The sequence below is a fragment of the Thunnus thynnus genome, chromosome 3 (genome assembly GCF_963924715.1).
Source record: "Thunnus thynnus chromosome 3, fThuThy2.1, whole genome shotgun sequence".
Taxonomy (NCBI): domain Eukaryota; kingdom Metazoa; phylum Chordata; class Actinopteri; order Scombriformes; family Scombridae; genus Thunnus; species Thunnus thynnus.
In genome coordinates, this window is record NC_089519.1 from 18,752,363 (window position 1) to 18,765,642 (window position 13,280).

At 42.0% G+C, this 13,280-nt stretch overlaps 1 protein-coding gene across 1 annotated transcript in view; it reads left to right on the forward strand.

Annotated features, from left to right (window-relative positions):
- The first annotated feature begins 4,493 nt into the window (after positions 1-4,493).
- Positions 4,494-13,280, forward strand: part of pcdh7a (protocadherin 7a) — a 41,825-nt gene continuing 33,038 nt past the window's right edge. The window contains exons 1-2 of the mRNA XM_067584539.1: positions 4,494-7,061; positions 8,452-9,628. Coding sequence (XP_067440640.1) covers positions 5,638-7,061; positions 8,452-9,628 — 2,601 coding nt within the window. The 5' untranslated portion in view covers positions 4,494-5,637. The remainder of the gene's footprint in view (positions 7,062-8,451; positions 9,629-13,280) is intronic.

Consider the following 13,280-nt stretch of genomic DNA (forward strand, 5'->3'; position numbering starts at 1 on the left):
ATGTTTGTTTAAAACCATAGTGCCCAGTTGTTTTAGGAGATTACTGAGCTTTTTTTTTTTTTTTTTTTTTTTTTAAATGTATTTGTGACCTGTTTTAAAAGATTTGCATCAGTGGGAATGAATGGGCTTGGGACTGAGTGCCGCAGGCAACATAGGGAAGTCAGGAAGTATTCAGAGACAGACTAACACATTATTGGTTTAAGTCTTTTCACAGAATTTAATGACAGTAAGAAAGACGGGTAATAATGCCAACCCTATCCTTTTAAACCATAACTGTTTGTATAATTGTAGGGATTCAAACCATGAACTAGAAATTGATGGCAACATAAAGTGATTTCTAAATGATTAAAGCTGTTGTCTATTTCATGTTCAAATATATTATATATTGTAGCAGCTTCTGCTATTTTCTTTCTACCACCAGTATGAAATAAGAGCACTGAAATCTATTATGGCTTCTCTTTTTGCTATTGCTACCCTGAGCTAGCAATGACCCAACACAGCCCAGTCACCAGAATAAAATGTTGGCATTGTACATTTCTGCAAACCACAGATAGGTTGAATCTCTGCGTTTCAATACATTTAATATGTATCATATCAACATTTCTATAATACGTATCATAGGTAAAGTGACATAGTTCATGTGGTGGAAATCTGAAAATAAAAAGCTGACACAGACCAAGTTGTCTTTTTGTCCTTTAATGAAAAACCTTGCAAGGGATCAGCATACAGTCACAACAGAGTGTAATTGCAGTCTGATATCAGTTACAAAGTGTACATACTTTTTATAGATTAGGAGTGTGGGAAGTATCAGGATGTGTGTGGGGTCCAGTGCCGGATCTCATCAAAGCTGTCAGACACTTTGGAAAATAACTGTAGCATGTCTGAGATGAAACTATTCCCTACTTGGATCCAGACAGTGAACAAAACCAAAGATGAGCATAGACCAAATGGTTACATGTTCGAGGTTATACAATATGAGTTTGTCAAAAGTGCAAAGTCTAAAATGGTGTAGAGAATACGAGTTGTGTTTTTTTTCCATTACATTCAGAAGACATTGATACAAGCTCACTTCCAGAAAGAGCAGAAAGCAGAAAGCACTATTCAAGACCACTGCTCATTTCCTGTTTCAACCATCAAAACTGGGTATTTTCAGCAAAATGTTGGGTCATTTGCAGCCATTTTTCTGGTGACAAAACCAGGTATTTTAACCTAAACCATGATCTTTTCCAAACCCTAATCAAGTGGCTTTTGTGCCAAACTCTAGCCAGACCTTAACCACAGTGTGTCACACAATAAAACAATAATAATATAATATATATTATAATATATTATAATACATATAACATAATAATTATTCAACTGATAATGACCATTTAATGCAGCGTTAAATGACACATGAAGAGCTAAAAATGTGATCAAGATTGAAACGTAGAGATTCAACGTATCCATGGTTTGCAGAAATGTATAATGCCAACATTTTATTTTGGCGATTGGGTTGAGCTCATAGGCATTATAAAATAATGGACATAGTCACTGTGACGTCACCCATTGGGTTGTGGACTCGCGTTTTGGGGCCTTGCGTTTGGCATTTTGACCCTCGGATTTTTGGAGCCAGAAGTGATGAAAAGTGACCATATTTGGACAACAGGGTGGAGCTGACCCTAACGCTAGCTGCTAGCTTGGTTATCACAGTGCCTTTACAGTCTATGGTTAACTGTGATAATGCTAATGCTAATGCTAATTTTCGCTACATAAAAATGGGCTTAAAACCATTACAACAAAATGTACTTACCGGAAAAACTGAACATCCAACTCCTTTAGTACAACCAAACACTGAACAAGATTTTTTTAGGTGACCAAAATATTACAATTAACTTTCATGAACTGAAAACCCACTGAAATAGCAACAGCTATGCCTATACTCTGCAAATCTGGGGTTACGCCATATTTACATTTCCTAACCAAAGTTCTCGCTGTGGTGGCAACTTGTCAATCACAACATAGCCACGCCCTAAAGCATACCCTTCTTTATTGTCAACTTTAAATTAAATGGGACGCTAATTTAGAAAGTGAACATCATGCTGTATTGAAGAAGACTTAGAATTAGTGATTGAGACCATAAATTCATTAGGAAAGTCTTTACTGAGGTAATAAATCAAGTGAGAAGTAAGGTCATTTTCTCATAGACTTCTATACAAATAGACTTCTTTTTGGAGCCAATGGAGTTGCCCTCTGCTGGCCATTAGAGAGAATGCAGGTTTAAGGCACTTCCGCATTGGCTTCACTTTTCAGATCCAGAACTACCTGCCTCATTGAAAAAATGGATGGATGGACAATAACATATCCATAATATCTAAGACCTATGCCATAAACCTTCTTTAAAGGGTCTGGGGAACTGGGCACAAACTGTCTTCAGGATATCTAGCAACCTTGATCCCTGATACTTCACTGGAATATCAGTTACCATTGCCAAATGTGTATATCAACACAGTCTTTATTTTCTCCACACTTATCCTTGTAGGCCATGTGGTAAAGCTGCAATCCTCTTTTGTGGTGGCACAAACAGTAGATTAGGCCTTCAGGCTATAATGGATTTTAACCCAGGTTATGTTTCTCCAAAGAACATCCTGCTTTTAACGAGAATATACACAAGCGCATGTGCACGCATACACACACGCAGACACACACAAATACACCACAGTTCACTTTTCATTCAATATGCAAATTGGAACTGCAGTTCATTTGCTGATGAAAGGGGATTCATGCTCAATTATATCTTAATGGGTTGGATATAACAGCATGCTCAGGCCAACAGAATTTATTAGATGATTTTTTCATTAGGTCAAATCTGACTTAAATTTCCTAAATCAATTGAAGTAAAAGTGAACTGACCTGACCCAGGCAGCAGAACACAAAAACACACGCACACACACATCGCTCTCAAACATTCTTTCTCTGCCTTCTTCTCTAAACTCACATGCATGGCAATAATATATTCACACACACATACACACACACACACACACACACAGGTTTACTGAAGTCACATTCATTTCCTGGAGACTTGCTCTAACCCTAACCATAACTACTACTTTCCTAAATCAACTCTTACCCAATTGTCCCCAATTGCACAAGCCATCCTTGAAAGTGACTTAAGTCATGCACACACACACACACACACACACACACACACACACACACACACACACACACACACACACGCACGCACGCACGCACGCACGCACGCACACAAACAAACAAACAACAGGACCAATTCCGCAACTGGTTTCGAGGGAAATAAAAGCGCACATGGATCGAACGACAGGGGGCGTGAGTGCGCTTGAAGTGGACGCGTGTCAATGGCCCTGGAATGCTAACCATACAGGCTCATACACACACATACAGTTCCTCCTGATGCAGCTGAGAGAGTAAGAGACAGAAAAGAGAGTGAGGAAGAGAGAAAGCAATAAAGTCAAAATCAGCGAGAGGGTGAGGAAGGAAAAAGAGAGACAGAAATATGTGACCTCTGTGCAGTTTGTCAATTTTTGTTTACCCTCTGCCAGCCATAAACTGTTCACTTATAGCCGGTACCCAAGTCACATTATGTTGAGGGAACTCCCTGATTTTTAAGTAAGGCCACGCTGCCTGGTTGGTCCTACAGGGGATGTTGCCTTCAACGGCCTGATCAGTCTTGAGATTTAGAAATGCAGAGCGAGTTTAACAGAGCAGCAGCGTGGAAGCCCCGGTAGTGTTCAATAGCAGCAGACCGATGCTGCATTGCGCTCCTCTACCGAGCAGGTCGGTCTGCCGAGAGACATCCTCACAGCAGAGTGCATGTTTGTGTGTATGCATGAGGTAGAGCCGAGAAAGAGACAACAGAGCATGAGTATTATAAAAAAAAATAAACAAACATTTAAATAAATAAATTATATGTAATAAATTGTATGGATGTAAACTGTGTGATATTATACAGCAGCCTATATATAGGGTATTATATCTATCTATCTGTATCTGTGTTTTTTTTTTAATTAATTAATTTCTGCCCCTTACAATACTGGCTGCAGTAGTGGCTAGAGGTAAAAGTAGTAAGTGGTGCTACAGTTGTGTGTACCATATAGACCTACAGTACATTATGGTTCCCCAATACGATGTTACAATTACTGTCTCTTTCAGAAAAGAATGAATGAAGCCTTCCACGCTTGCCCCGCCAAAATAGCTGCACCAGCAGAAATATGACTGAGCTCTGCGCTGACTTGTAGCTATTAAAGCCGGATCACTCTCTTTTCTTTCCGTCTATCTTTGTCCTTTGAATGAATGTGTGAATAAAGATATTTTCCCAGCAGGAGCTGTCAGCAGCCGGGACACCAAGCCATTTAATCTTCCTCTATGACAGGAGGGGGTGAGGTCTGTCCCCGGTAACCGACATACACACACGGCGACCCAACACCGCCTCTGCTGCCTCTCCCGTTACAGCTCAGCGATCGAGTTACGCGGCCGGGGAAAATGTTGCAGTAGGAGAGAGAGAGGGAGAGATAGTGATAGAGAGAGCGAGAGAGAGAGAGAGAGAGAGAGAGAGAGAGAGAGAGAGACTGCTGCATCGCTGGAGACCGGCAGCAGCAGCAGTCCCAAGCAGTGCAGGTGAGAGGAAAAAAAGCCAGAGGAGGAGGAGGCGCATGTGGAGGAGAGAGAGAGAATGCGGGACTCTTGGAAAAAGACGCATCTACACTCGGTCCATCAATGAGACATCCATCCCGAGCACAGGATGCACAGGATTATGCTTAATTGATGCTGATGTCGGGATTTCCTTTTTAACCCGCTAAGGCTCTAATATTCTATTTTCTGAGAGAAAAATATTACAAGAAACTCGCTCTGAAAAGCACTCTTGTCTCTTCATAACTTGCGCGAAGGAATCCGACGGCTTGGCACGTTGCTCCACTGCGGGAAAAAGAGGAGAACGCAGCTGGATCTTAAGGTAAGAAAAGATCCAGTAGAGGCACCCAGACTTTTTTTTTCAAATTATTTTTTATTTCTCTTCGGGGATGTTAGTTCATTTTCCTTGGCGTCCGGATAGCCGAGCAGTGTTTTTTTTCTTCTTTTGTGTAGCCTAGTGGTGCTGCATTGCAGTTTCTAACTGTGAAAAACGCGAGAAAAGCCGCTGTCCCAAATGTGACTGGAATAAAAAGAACTTACAAATGGCATTATGAACTAATAAGCGTCCTCGTAGGACAACGGGATACTCTCCGGTTTGCTGGAAAGAAAGGCGTGAGGAAGAGTGAAGTGGATTAATCAAAGGCTGATGAATTAGTTTTTTTTTTCTTTTTACGCAGCAGGATGGATTTTTTGATATCCCTGTGGCATGAGCAGCCCAGAAAGATAACGGAGTCATTATAGAAGTTGAAAAACCCTGCCGAGTGTAGGAGAAGAAATAAAAGAAAGGAACCTGTACCGCTTAAGTGAACTACTGTGGTGGTGCAGAAGCGGTTCCCCGGACCTCAGGCGGCAGCCCGCAGAGAGTGATAGGGAGAAGGTAAGAAAGGATAAATCAAACACCCACGCTGTGAGGTACACAAGACCACAAAACACTAATAGAGAACAGACAAGCCGCAGCTCGGAGGTAGACGGAGACGAGAAGAAGCCATGCAGAGGCTTGGTGCAGTGCACTCCTCCGCGGCGCAGGCTCTCAGCCTCGTGGTCTTAGTGCTGCAGCTGCTGACTCAGCTACCGGGTGCCGACTCAGCTCTCCGGTACCGGGTGGCGGAGGAGGGTCCACCTGACGTCAAGATTGGCAATGTGGCCGCCGACCTGGGCCTCACGGCAGGTACAGGCAGCGGGGATGTCACCTTCGCTCTGGAGAGCGGCTCTGAGTTCTTCAAGATAGACAATGTGACAGGTGAGCTGACGACAGGCCCACGACGCATTGACCGAGAGAAGCTCCCCCAGTGCCAGATGATATTTGATGAAAATGAGTGTTTCTTGGACTTTGAGGTGTCAGTCATCGGGCCACTGCAGAGCTGGGTAGACTTATTTGAAGGCCGTGTGGTCATAACAGACATCAATGACAACACCCCTTCCTTCCCCTCACCTGTCCTCCAGCTCTCAGTTGAGGAAAATCGCCCAATAGGCACCCTTTACCTGCTGCCCACAGCAACAGACAGGGATTTTGGACGAAATGGCATTGACCGCTATGAGCTGATCCAAGATGGTGGAGCTGGGTCAAGTTCAACAAGACGCACAGCAGGAGGAAACCCTATTACTAGAGTGGATGGACTTGGGGACCGAAGAGGTAGAAGTGGAGATAATGGAGGAGCAGCCAGGAGCACTGTGTTTGAACTACAAGTGGCAGATATACCAGATGGTGAAAAACAACCACAGCTTATTGTGAAAGGCACATTGGATCGTGAGCAAAAAGACTCATACGAGCTTGTCCTCCGGGTTCGAGATGGGGGGAACCCACCACGTTCTTCCCAAGCCCTGCTTCGTGTTTCCATCACTGATGTGAATGACAACAGCCCACAATTCGAAAGGTCAACATATGAGGCAGAAATGGCAGAAAATGCTCCTCCAGGTACACCTGTCCTCCAAGTCAGAGCTTCAGACCGTGACATTGGAGTCAATGGGCAGGTGGAATATGTCTTTGGAGCTGCTACTGAATCTGTCAGGCGACTCCTGCGGCTGGACGAGGCAACTGGATGGCTGAGCGTTCTTCACAGGATCGACAGGGAAGAGGTGGCTCAACTGAGGTTCACAGTAATGGCCAGGGACAGGGGTCAGCCCCCACGCACTGACCGAACCACAGTGGTTTTGGCTGTCCGGGATGAAAATGATAATGTCCCAGTTGTAGAAATCAGAAAGATTGGACGGATCCCAGTAAGAGATGGAGCAGCATTAGTACCAGAGAATGTTCTGGTGGACACACCAGTAGCTCTGGTGCAGGTGTCAGATCGAGACCAGGGAGAGAATGGGGCTGTGACCTGCACAGTTGTAGGAGATGTCCCGTTCACATTGAAACCAGCGGGTGAAACAGCACTTCCACCCTTACCTGTAGATGAAGCCTTTGACAGGTAAGCCAAAAAAAGTAGACTTTTACAGTAAATCACACAAAATCTCAAGACGCAGGATTTAATTGCTTATTAATATGTAGTTCCTGAATAACCCTGAATAAAGGACTATATGATATACTAAGATAATTGAAAACAAACTGCTTGATACCTGAGTATCTGTAGCAGCATCTAATAATCAATCCCTGTCATTTGGGTTTAATGATACACTACATTTCTCGAGGGAACACGAAAGTATTAAGTAATGGTGAGGTAATCATGAAGTAATGATGCATTCCAAATAATAGCTCAGTATGATGATGCAGCACATTACCTGAGGGGGGACAAAAACATTAACTAAGATGAACATAATAAACAAATAATATTTAGTTACTGGATATGTGGCATTTAGCAATTAATTAAAAACTGATAATGTAGAGAATGTCCATAATTCTTAGACACTGATTCATTAACATGATAATCTGTTCTTAAATGACTTAGTTATAGTTATATAGTTATCTACTATACAGTCCTTGATAGAGAGAACTATGTGTAAACCACACATTAATTTGAGGATAGTTCCTGATTCATTCCTAAGTAATTTCTCAGGTATGTAAATGCATTTTTGCAAAGTGTTATGGAATTTAAAACTTAACATAATTTGTGGACAAACAGTATGTGTGTGTTTTTATCATGGGCTAGCACTGTTTTTTTTCTGATATGTATTCTGATCTTGCCAACTACACATTCAGCATGCAGTTGCTGTAAGTCTCACCCACACTGCTGCTCCAGGAAGTGTTTGGACAATTTATATTATCCACAGAGAATACAAAGAAGTGTGGCTCAAATGTTGTTTCATGTAGATTTTATTTAAACTTGGTTCAAGTGGTGCCACTAATTCACTAAGGCTACAGAGTGGTTACAATGTCATACAATCTGTAAACTTTGAGTATAAATATTCATTAAAGTCAAGGGTTTTAAATTTTTTGGTTATAATATTGCAGCAGTGCAGACTGCAAATGTCAATGCTCTCAAATGAATTCTAAAGATATTTCCTCAAGCTATTGAATTGAATGAGTGAGGGAAAGAGAGAGGGCAATCTTTGGGTATTGCTGCTACTACTTCTGACACCTTTACAATGGGGTTAGAATGGGTGGCTGTCCTCGACTAAAGAAATTCTGAGTTGAAATAATACTCTTAAGAGATCTTTTTAAAATTGATTTCATTTAAAAAGCTGTCACAGTTTCTCTAGTATTATTATCATTTTGCAAATGACAGTAGTCATACAGTAGGATCTCTTCAAATGTAGTTTGTTAATTTTTGGGCAGTACTGCTTGGATGCAAACAGTAATTTGTTTTACCCCTTGGAATAGCAACTACATATGTGAAATTTATTTTTCAATTGATTTCACAGGAACAAGAAAAAATACTTCTTACACACTTCTGCCTTGCTGGACTATGAGGTCACCAAAGAGTACAGTGTTACCATTGTGGCAGTAGATTCTGGAAGCCCCAGTCTGTCCAGCAACAGCTCACTGATGGTGCGAGTGGTAGACATCAATGACCATGCCCCAACCTTTGCCCAGAGTGTTGTGGAGGTCCACTTTGCCGAGAACAACTCACCTGGTGAAAGGGTAGTCACTGTGGTCGCCACAGATGCAGACAGCGGCAAGAACGCGGAAATTGCATATTCACTGGACCCTGTTGTTAACGGGCCATTTTACATAGACGCAGATAACGGAGATATCCGTGCAACCGGTGTTTTGGACCGTGAGCAACGAGAGAGGTATGAACTCCGGGTAATTGCCAAGGACAAGGGCACGCCCTCTCTGCAAGGCTCTGCTACTGTTGTTGTTCAGGTGACTGACCGCAATGACAACGCACCAAAGTTTGTTCAGGAAATCTTTACATTCTACGTCAAAGAGAACTTGCTTGCCAACAGCCCAGTTGGCATGGTCACTGTGACTGACGCTGATGAAGGTGAGAATGCGGAACTTAGTCTGTTTGTAGAGATGGATGGAGTTGATGAGAAGAAGACAGGAGAGAAGACGGAGGGAGAAGATGGAGAGAAGGAGCGAGAAGAGGTGTTTTCCATTGAGAACAACACAGGAACTATCTTCTCCTCTGCATCGTTTGACCGTGAAAGGCTTTCCACCTACACCTTCCGTGTTCGGGCTGTGGATGGAGGGGAGCCACGCAAAACAGCCACTGCCACTGTCTCACTCTTTGTGACAGATGAAAATGACAATGCCCCTTCAATCTTCTCTCCAGCCAATGAGTCCTACACCCTCCTTCCACCTGCCAGCAGTGCCCGCACTATAGTCAGGACTGTAACTGCCACAGACTCAGACACTGGCCCTAATGCAGAACTTCGCTATGCTCTGGTGGGGGGAAATCCCTTCAGACTGTTTGAGATTGGCCACATCAATGGCGTGATCACCCTGGCAGAACCGCTGGAGCGGCGCCATAGAGGTCTGCATCGCCTTGTGATCAGGGTCAATGATAGTGGGATCCCCTCTCTCTGTGCTACTGCCCTGGTTCATGTCTTCATCAACGAGAGCTTGGCCAACGCCACCCTAGTGGATGCACAGGTAATCTTTATGTATAAAGATATATTTTTAAGGTGATGTCAGCACCAGCAAGGAAAGTATTTTAAAATGTGACTTGAATGAAAGAAATCATAAGTAGAAAAGGTAATGAAACCCAGTGTCGTATTTTGGTGTGTGCAGACTTCTATTGTTCCACAGAGTTGGTAATGATACCCAATAATGACAATGATGATACTGTTCTTTGATCCATTGAAATAGTGGCCACAGTGATAACATGTTACAATGGAGGAGGGTGGTAATGACAACTGATTGTAGCTGTTTAAACTAAACTGGTAAGAAGATTATTTTATTGATAGAATGAGATAAATGCACAATTTTTACAGTCTGGTTTTGCAATTTGCTGCCCATTTCTGAGGAAATAATTGTGTCTATATTTGTCCCAGATAAAGAACCCCATTTCTCTTTTGAAGGCTATTGGCAATGCCAGCTTCTTTGTAGTTTTGATCCTACTGGAGTGTGTTCTTTGTCCAGCATGCATTCTTATAATGACTGTGTGGTTAAAATAACTGTTATTACTGAAGTGGTTCTTCTTGGTACATTGAACTCAGAGCTGAGAGCATTATGTATGTGTGTGTGTGTGTGTGTGTGTGTGTGTGTGTGTGTGTGTGTGTGTGTGTGTTAGAGAGAGAGAGAGAGAGAGACAGAAAGAAAGAGAGAGGGAGCATTAGGGGTGAGTTAGTGTTGGAGAGGCAGAGAGAGATGGGCCTGTCCCAGTTTTGGCCTTGTATTACCGAGTAGGTTGAAGTATGTTCATTTGAATAGAAGTTGTACTTTAGCAGTGTCTCTTCACTATAGGCCTGAATATTGATGAGGTTTAGGGATTTCCATTGTGCCATGCGGCACATTCTGAGCTGTAGTGGTCAAACTGAGAACAAAGTAACTAAAACTGCACTAAACTAAATAAATCACATTTACAGGGGGAATAAACAGAACATGAAATGCATGTCTTCAAACATATACACTATTATCTAGTAAAACTGTGTGGGTTCCTGGAACTGAGGACTTCACAGAGAGATTACAGTTGGCTTGAAAGATTAACACTGAGGTGCAGAGGTAATTGACTAGACTCAAAGACATTACTGGGATACCAGAAATAACTACAACAGCATGAGTTCAAATTTAGCTTATGCTATGCTGGTGCAAATCTTTTTTTTTCTTCTCTGTCCTCATTGTATTAATCAAATGAACACCCCATTATGCTTTAATAAATGTCCAATTAAGCTATAAATGCTGACAGGTAATAATTACTAAAACTTCTCTGGTGTGGACAAAGTAATTTGTATTGACTAATAATTAAATTGGCTCAGTGGCCTTGTGGTTACAATGTTTGTTCTGAGACTAACAGCTTGTGGTTTTAACCCCCACTTGGAACTCGGTTTAGAAACACGCTCTCATATTTTCTCTGAGGAAAACGTCTTCAACTGTCAGGTCTGTGCATGTAACATGATGTGAACAGTGCAACCCTGAAATAGCTTTGAGACATCCGGGAGGAAAAGAACAGTCCCATTTTGTTGGAACCCCAAAATACCATACCATGCTTTAATACCTTGATAGGGTCCTTTGTGTCAAAACACTCAAGAGAAAGTGTTTCTATTGCACTCTTTCTAACCTGTGTGGAAAAACCAACTAAAGATTGTGATCCCAGAGGACACACCTTACAATGCAAATGCATCATTTTGCAGCAAATTACGCATGTTATATTTTTGTGTTGCTTCCCTGGGTGGAGAATAAAGTATAATTACATGCTGGAATATACTGTACATGGCTATATATAGTAAAGTAAGAAATATAAACTTTATCTAATTTCTCATTTACAGTATAGCTATTCTAGACAGTCGCATAGCAACTAGAATAACAGGGTGCTGTGGGTGCCCCTTGCGTTCTTTGTAGCCTTGTTTTGAACAAGGCTAAATCTTGTGTTTTAGCAGGAGAAAAACACAGTTACACACTGTGTAATCACAGCCTGAGTTTTGACTCACCTCATATGTAGACAACTCAGCGTCCAAAAATGTTGTGTTTCATGGCACTTTTTTGCGCACAAACAACTGAGTATAGACAGAAGGTGTGGTATTTGAGCATAGCCAGTAAATAGGACACCTCCTGAATGTTACGCTGTCACTTAAGAGTAGAATGAAAAGTACAAGTTGAACAATCAAGGGGGTGAGGATTAGAACAGAACACTTGGTAAGCAGTGGAACAATGATGTTGACAGGTGGAATTAACTGCAATGTGCCTAAATGACCGGGCCCATTGAATCGAACAATAGGGTGTAATATGTCCAAGCCGGTATAAAAGCTGCCTTTGATTACAATATGCATAGTTTAGTTTGATTGTAGGGAGGAACTTGGCAGAGTAATTGAGTAGAAGTCATTGAAGGGAGAATACCTCCATCTCATAATGAAGTCAAACTGAGTGGTGGATGGATGCCAGATGTAATTAGGGAAGGAAAACGGTTGCTACTGCTGCAGCACCACGGCAGAAAATTACTCCAGTCTTTTCTATCCAACAGTACTGTGAACCACATGTTGGGTAATTAGCTACAATATGATGCTGCAGAGCTAGAAGGTAGACGAAGAAGGAATTTAGTTGTTGGATTTTAGACATGGTTGTCAGCTGGGAAACTTTTTGATGCTTTGTACATCAGACGTACACAGCACTGAATCTGAGTAGAGATTTTAATGATACTATTTCATATTCTTACAATTTGTAAGAATGTTAAAACTTGAGTTTTTTCATCTTGAAATGTTGGATTTTTTTCATGTTTTTGAATACATACAGTCAGCTTTCTATTAATATAATTAATAGCTAAGAATCGACAAACAGCTCTGTGTTCCTATGCTGTGCTGTAAAGGCATTAAAGGCAATTTCTAAGCTTGGGTTAATAGTGTGGTCAGGGGAGAACTCCTTGTCTTGGTCACAGCATCGGCATCTGCAGTGACATGCAGATAACAGAATCCTTAGAGATAGATGGTGGTGTTAAGCCCCACCGGAACAAAGCACATGCAACAGAATGGAAGATTCCACTGGGAGTTTGGGATGCATCAGAGAGATGCACTCGAAAGAGGTAGAGCTGACTGCAGCCCTTATCCTACTACACTTAAATGCCCTGTGTGTGCCCATACACATATATTGTATATACACCTGCACCTTGATGGCTATACATAGCTTTCACTCTTCTTCTGACATGTACACACACATAAGTAAGTTGACTCGCTGTCATAAACCTGAACCGTCACATGTATGCACATATGGCAGTGCATTGCTATTTTCTCTTCTCTTTTGCACACACAATACAGCAGACAGTTCAAGGATGCGCTATGCCAGAGAGATGCCCAGCAGAATGAGAATGGAAAGGAATACTGCAGGCAAAAGAAGAACAATGGGGCTGAGGGGAGAGCGGAGCCTGGCGGAGAGGCCTTCAGCAGTGGAGGCAAAATAATGGAATAGAACCAACACAACTCGCTCAAAAACAATGAAACTTAACCCAGAGAAAGATGGTGATGAAACAATGAAATATAACATGGTCCCATTCTTAGCTTGGGGGTAGCAAGAAGTGAGAGTGAATAATGTGGCTCTATATGAGTAAGCCTAATACGCCTCGGATAACGTAATAAGCAAGTTACACTGTGCAGTT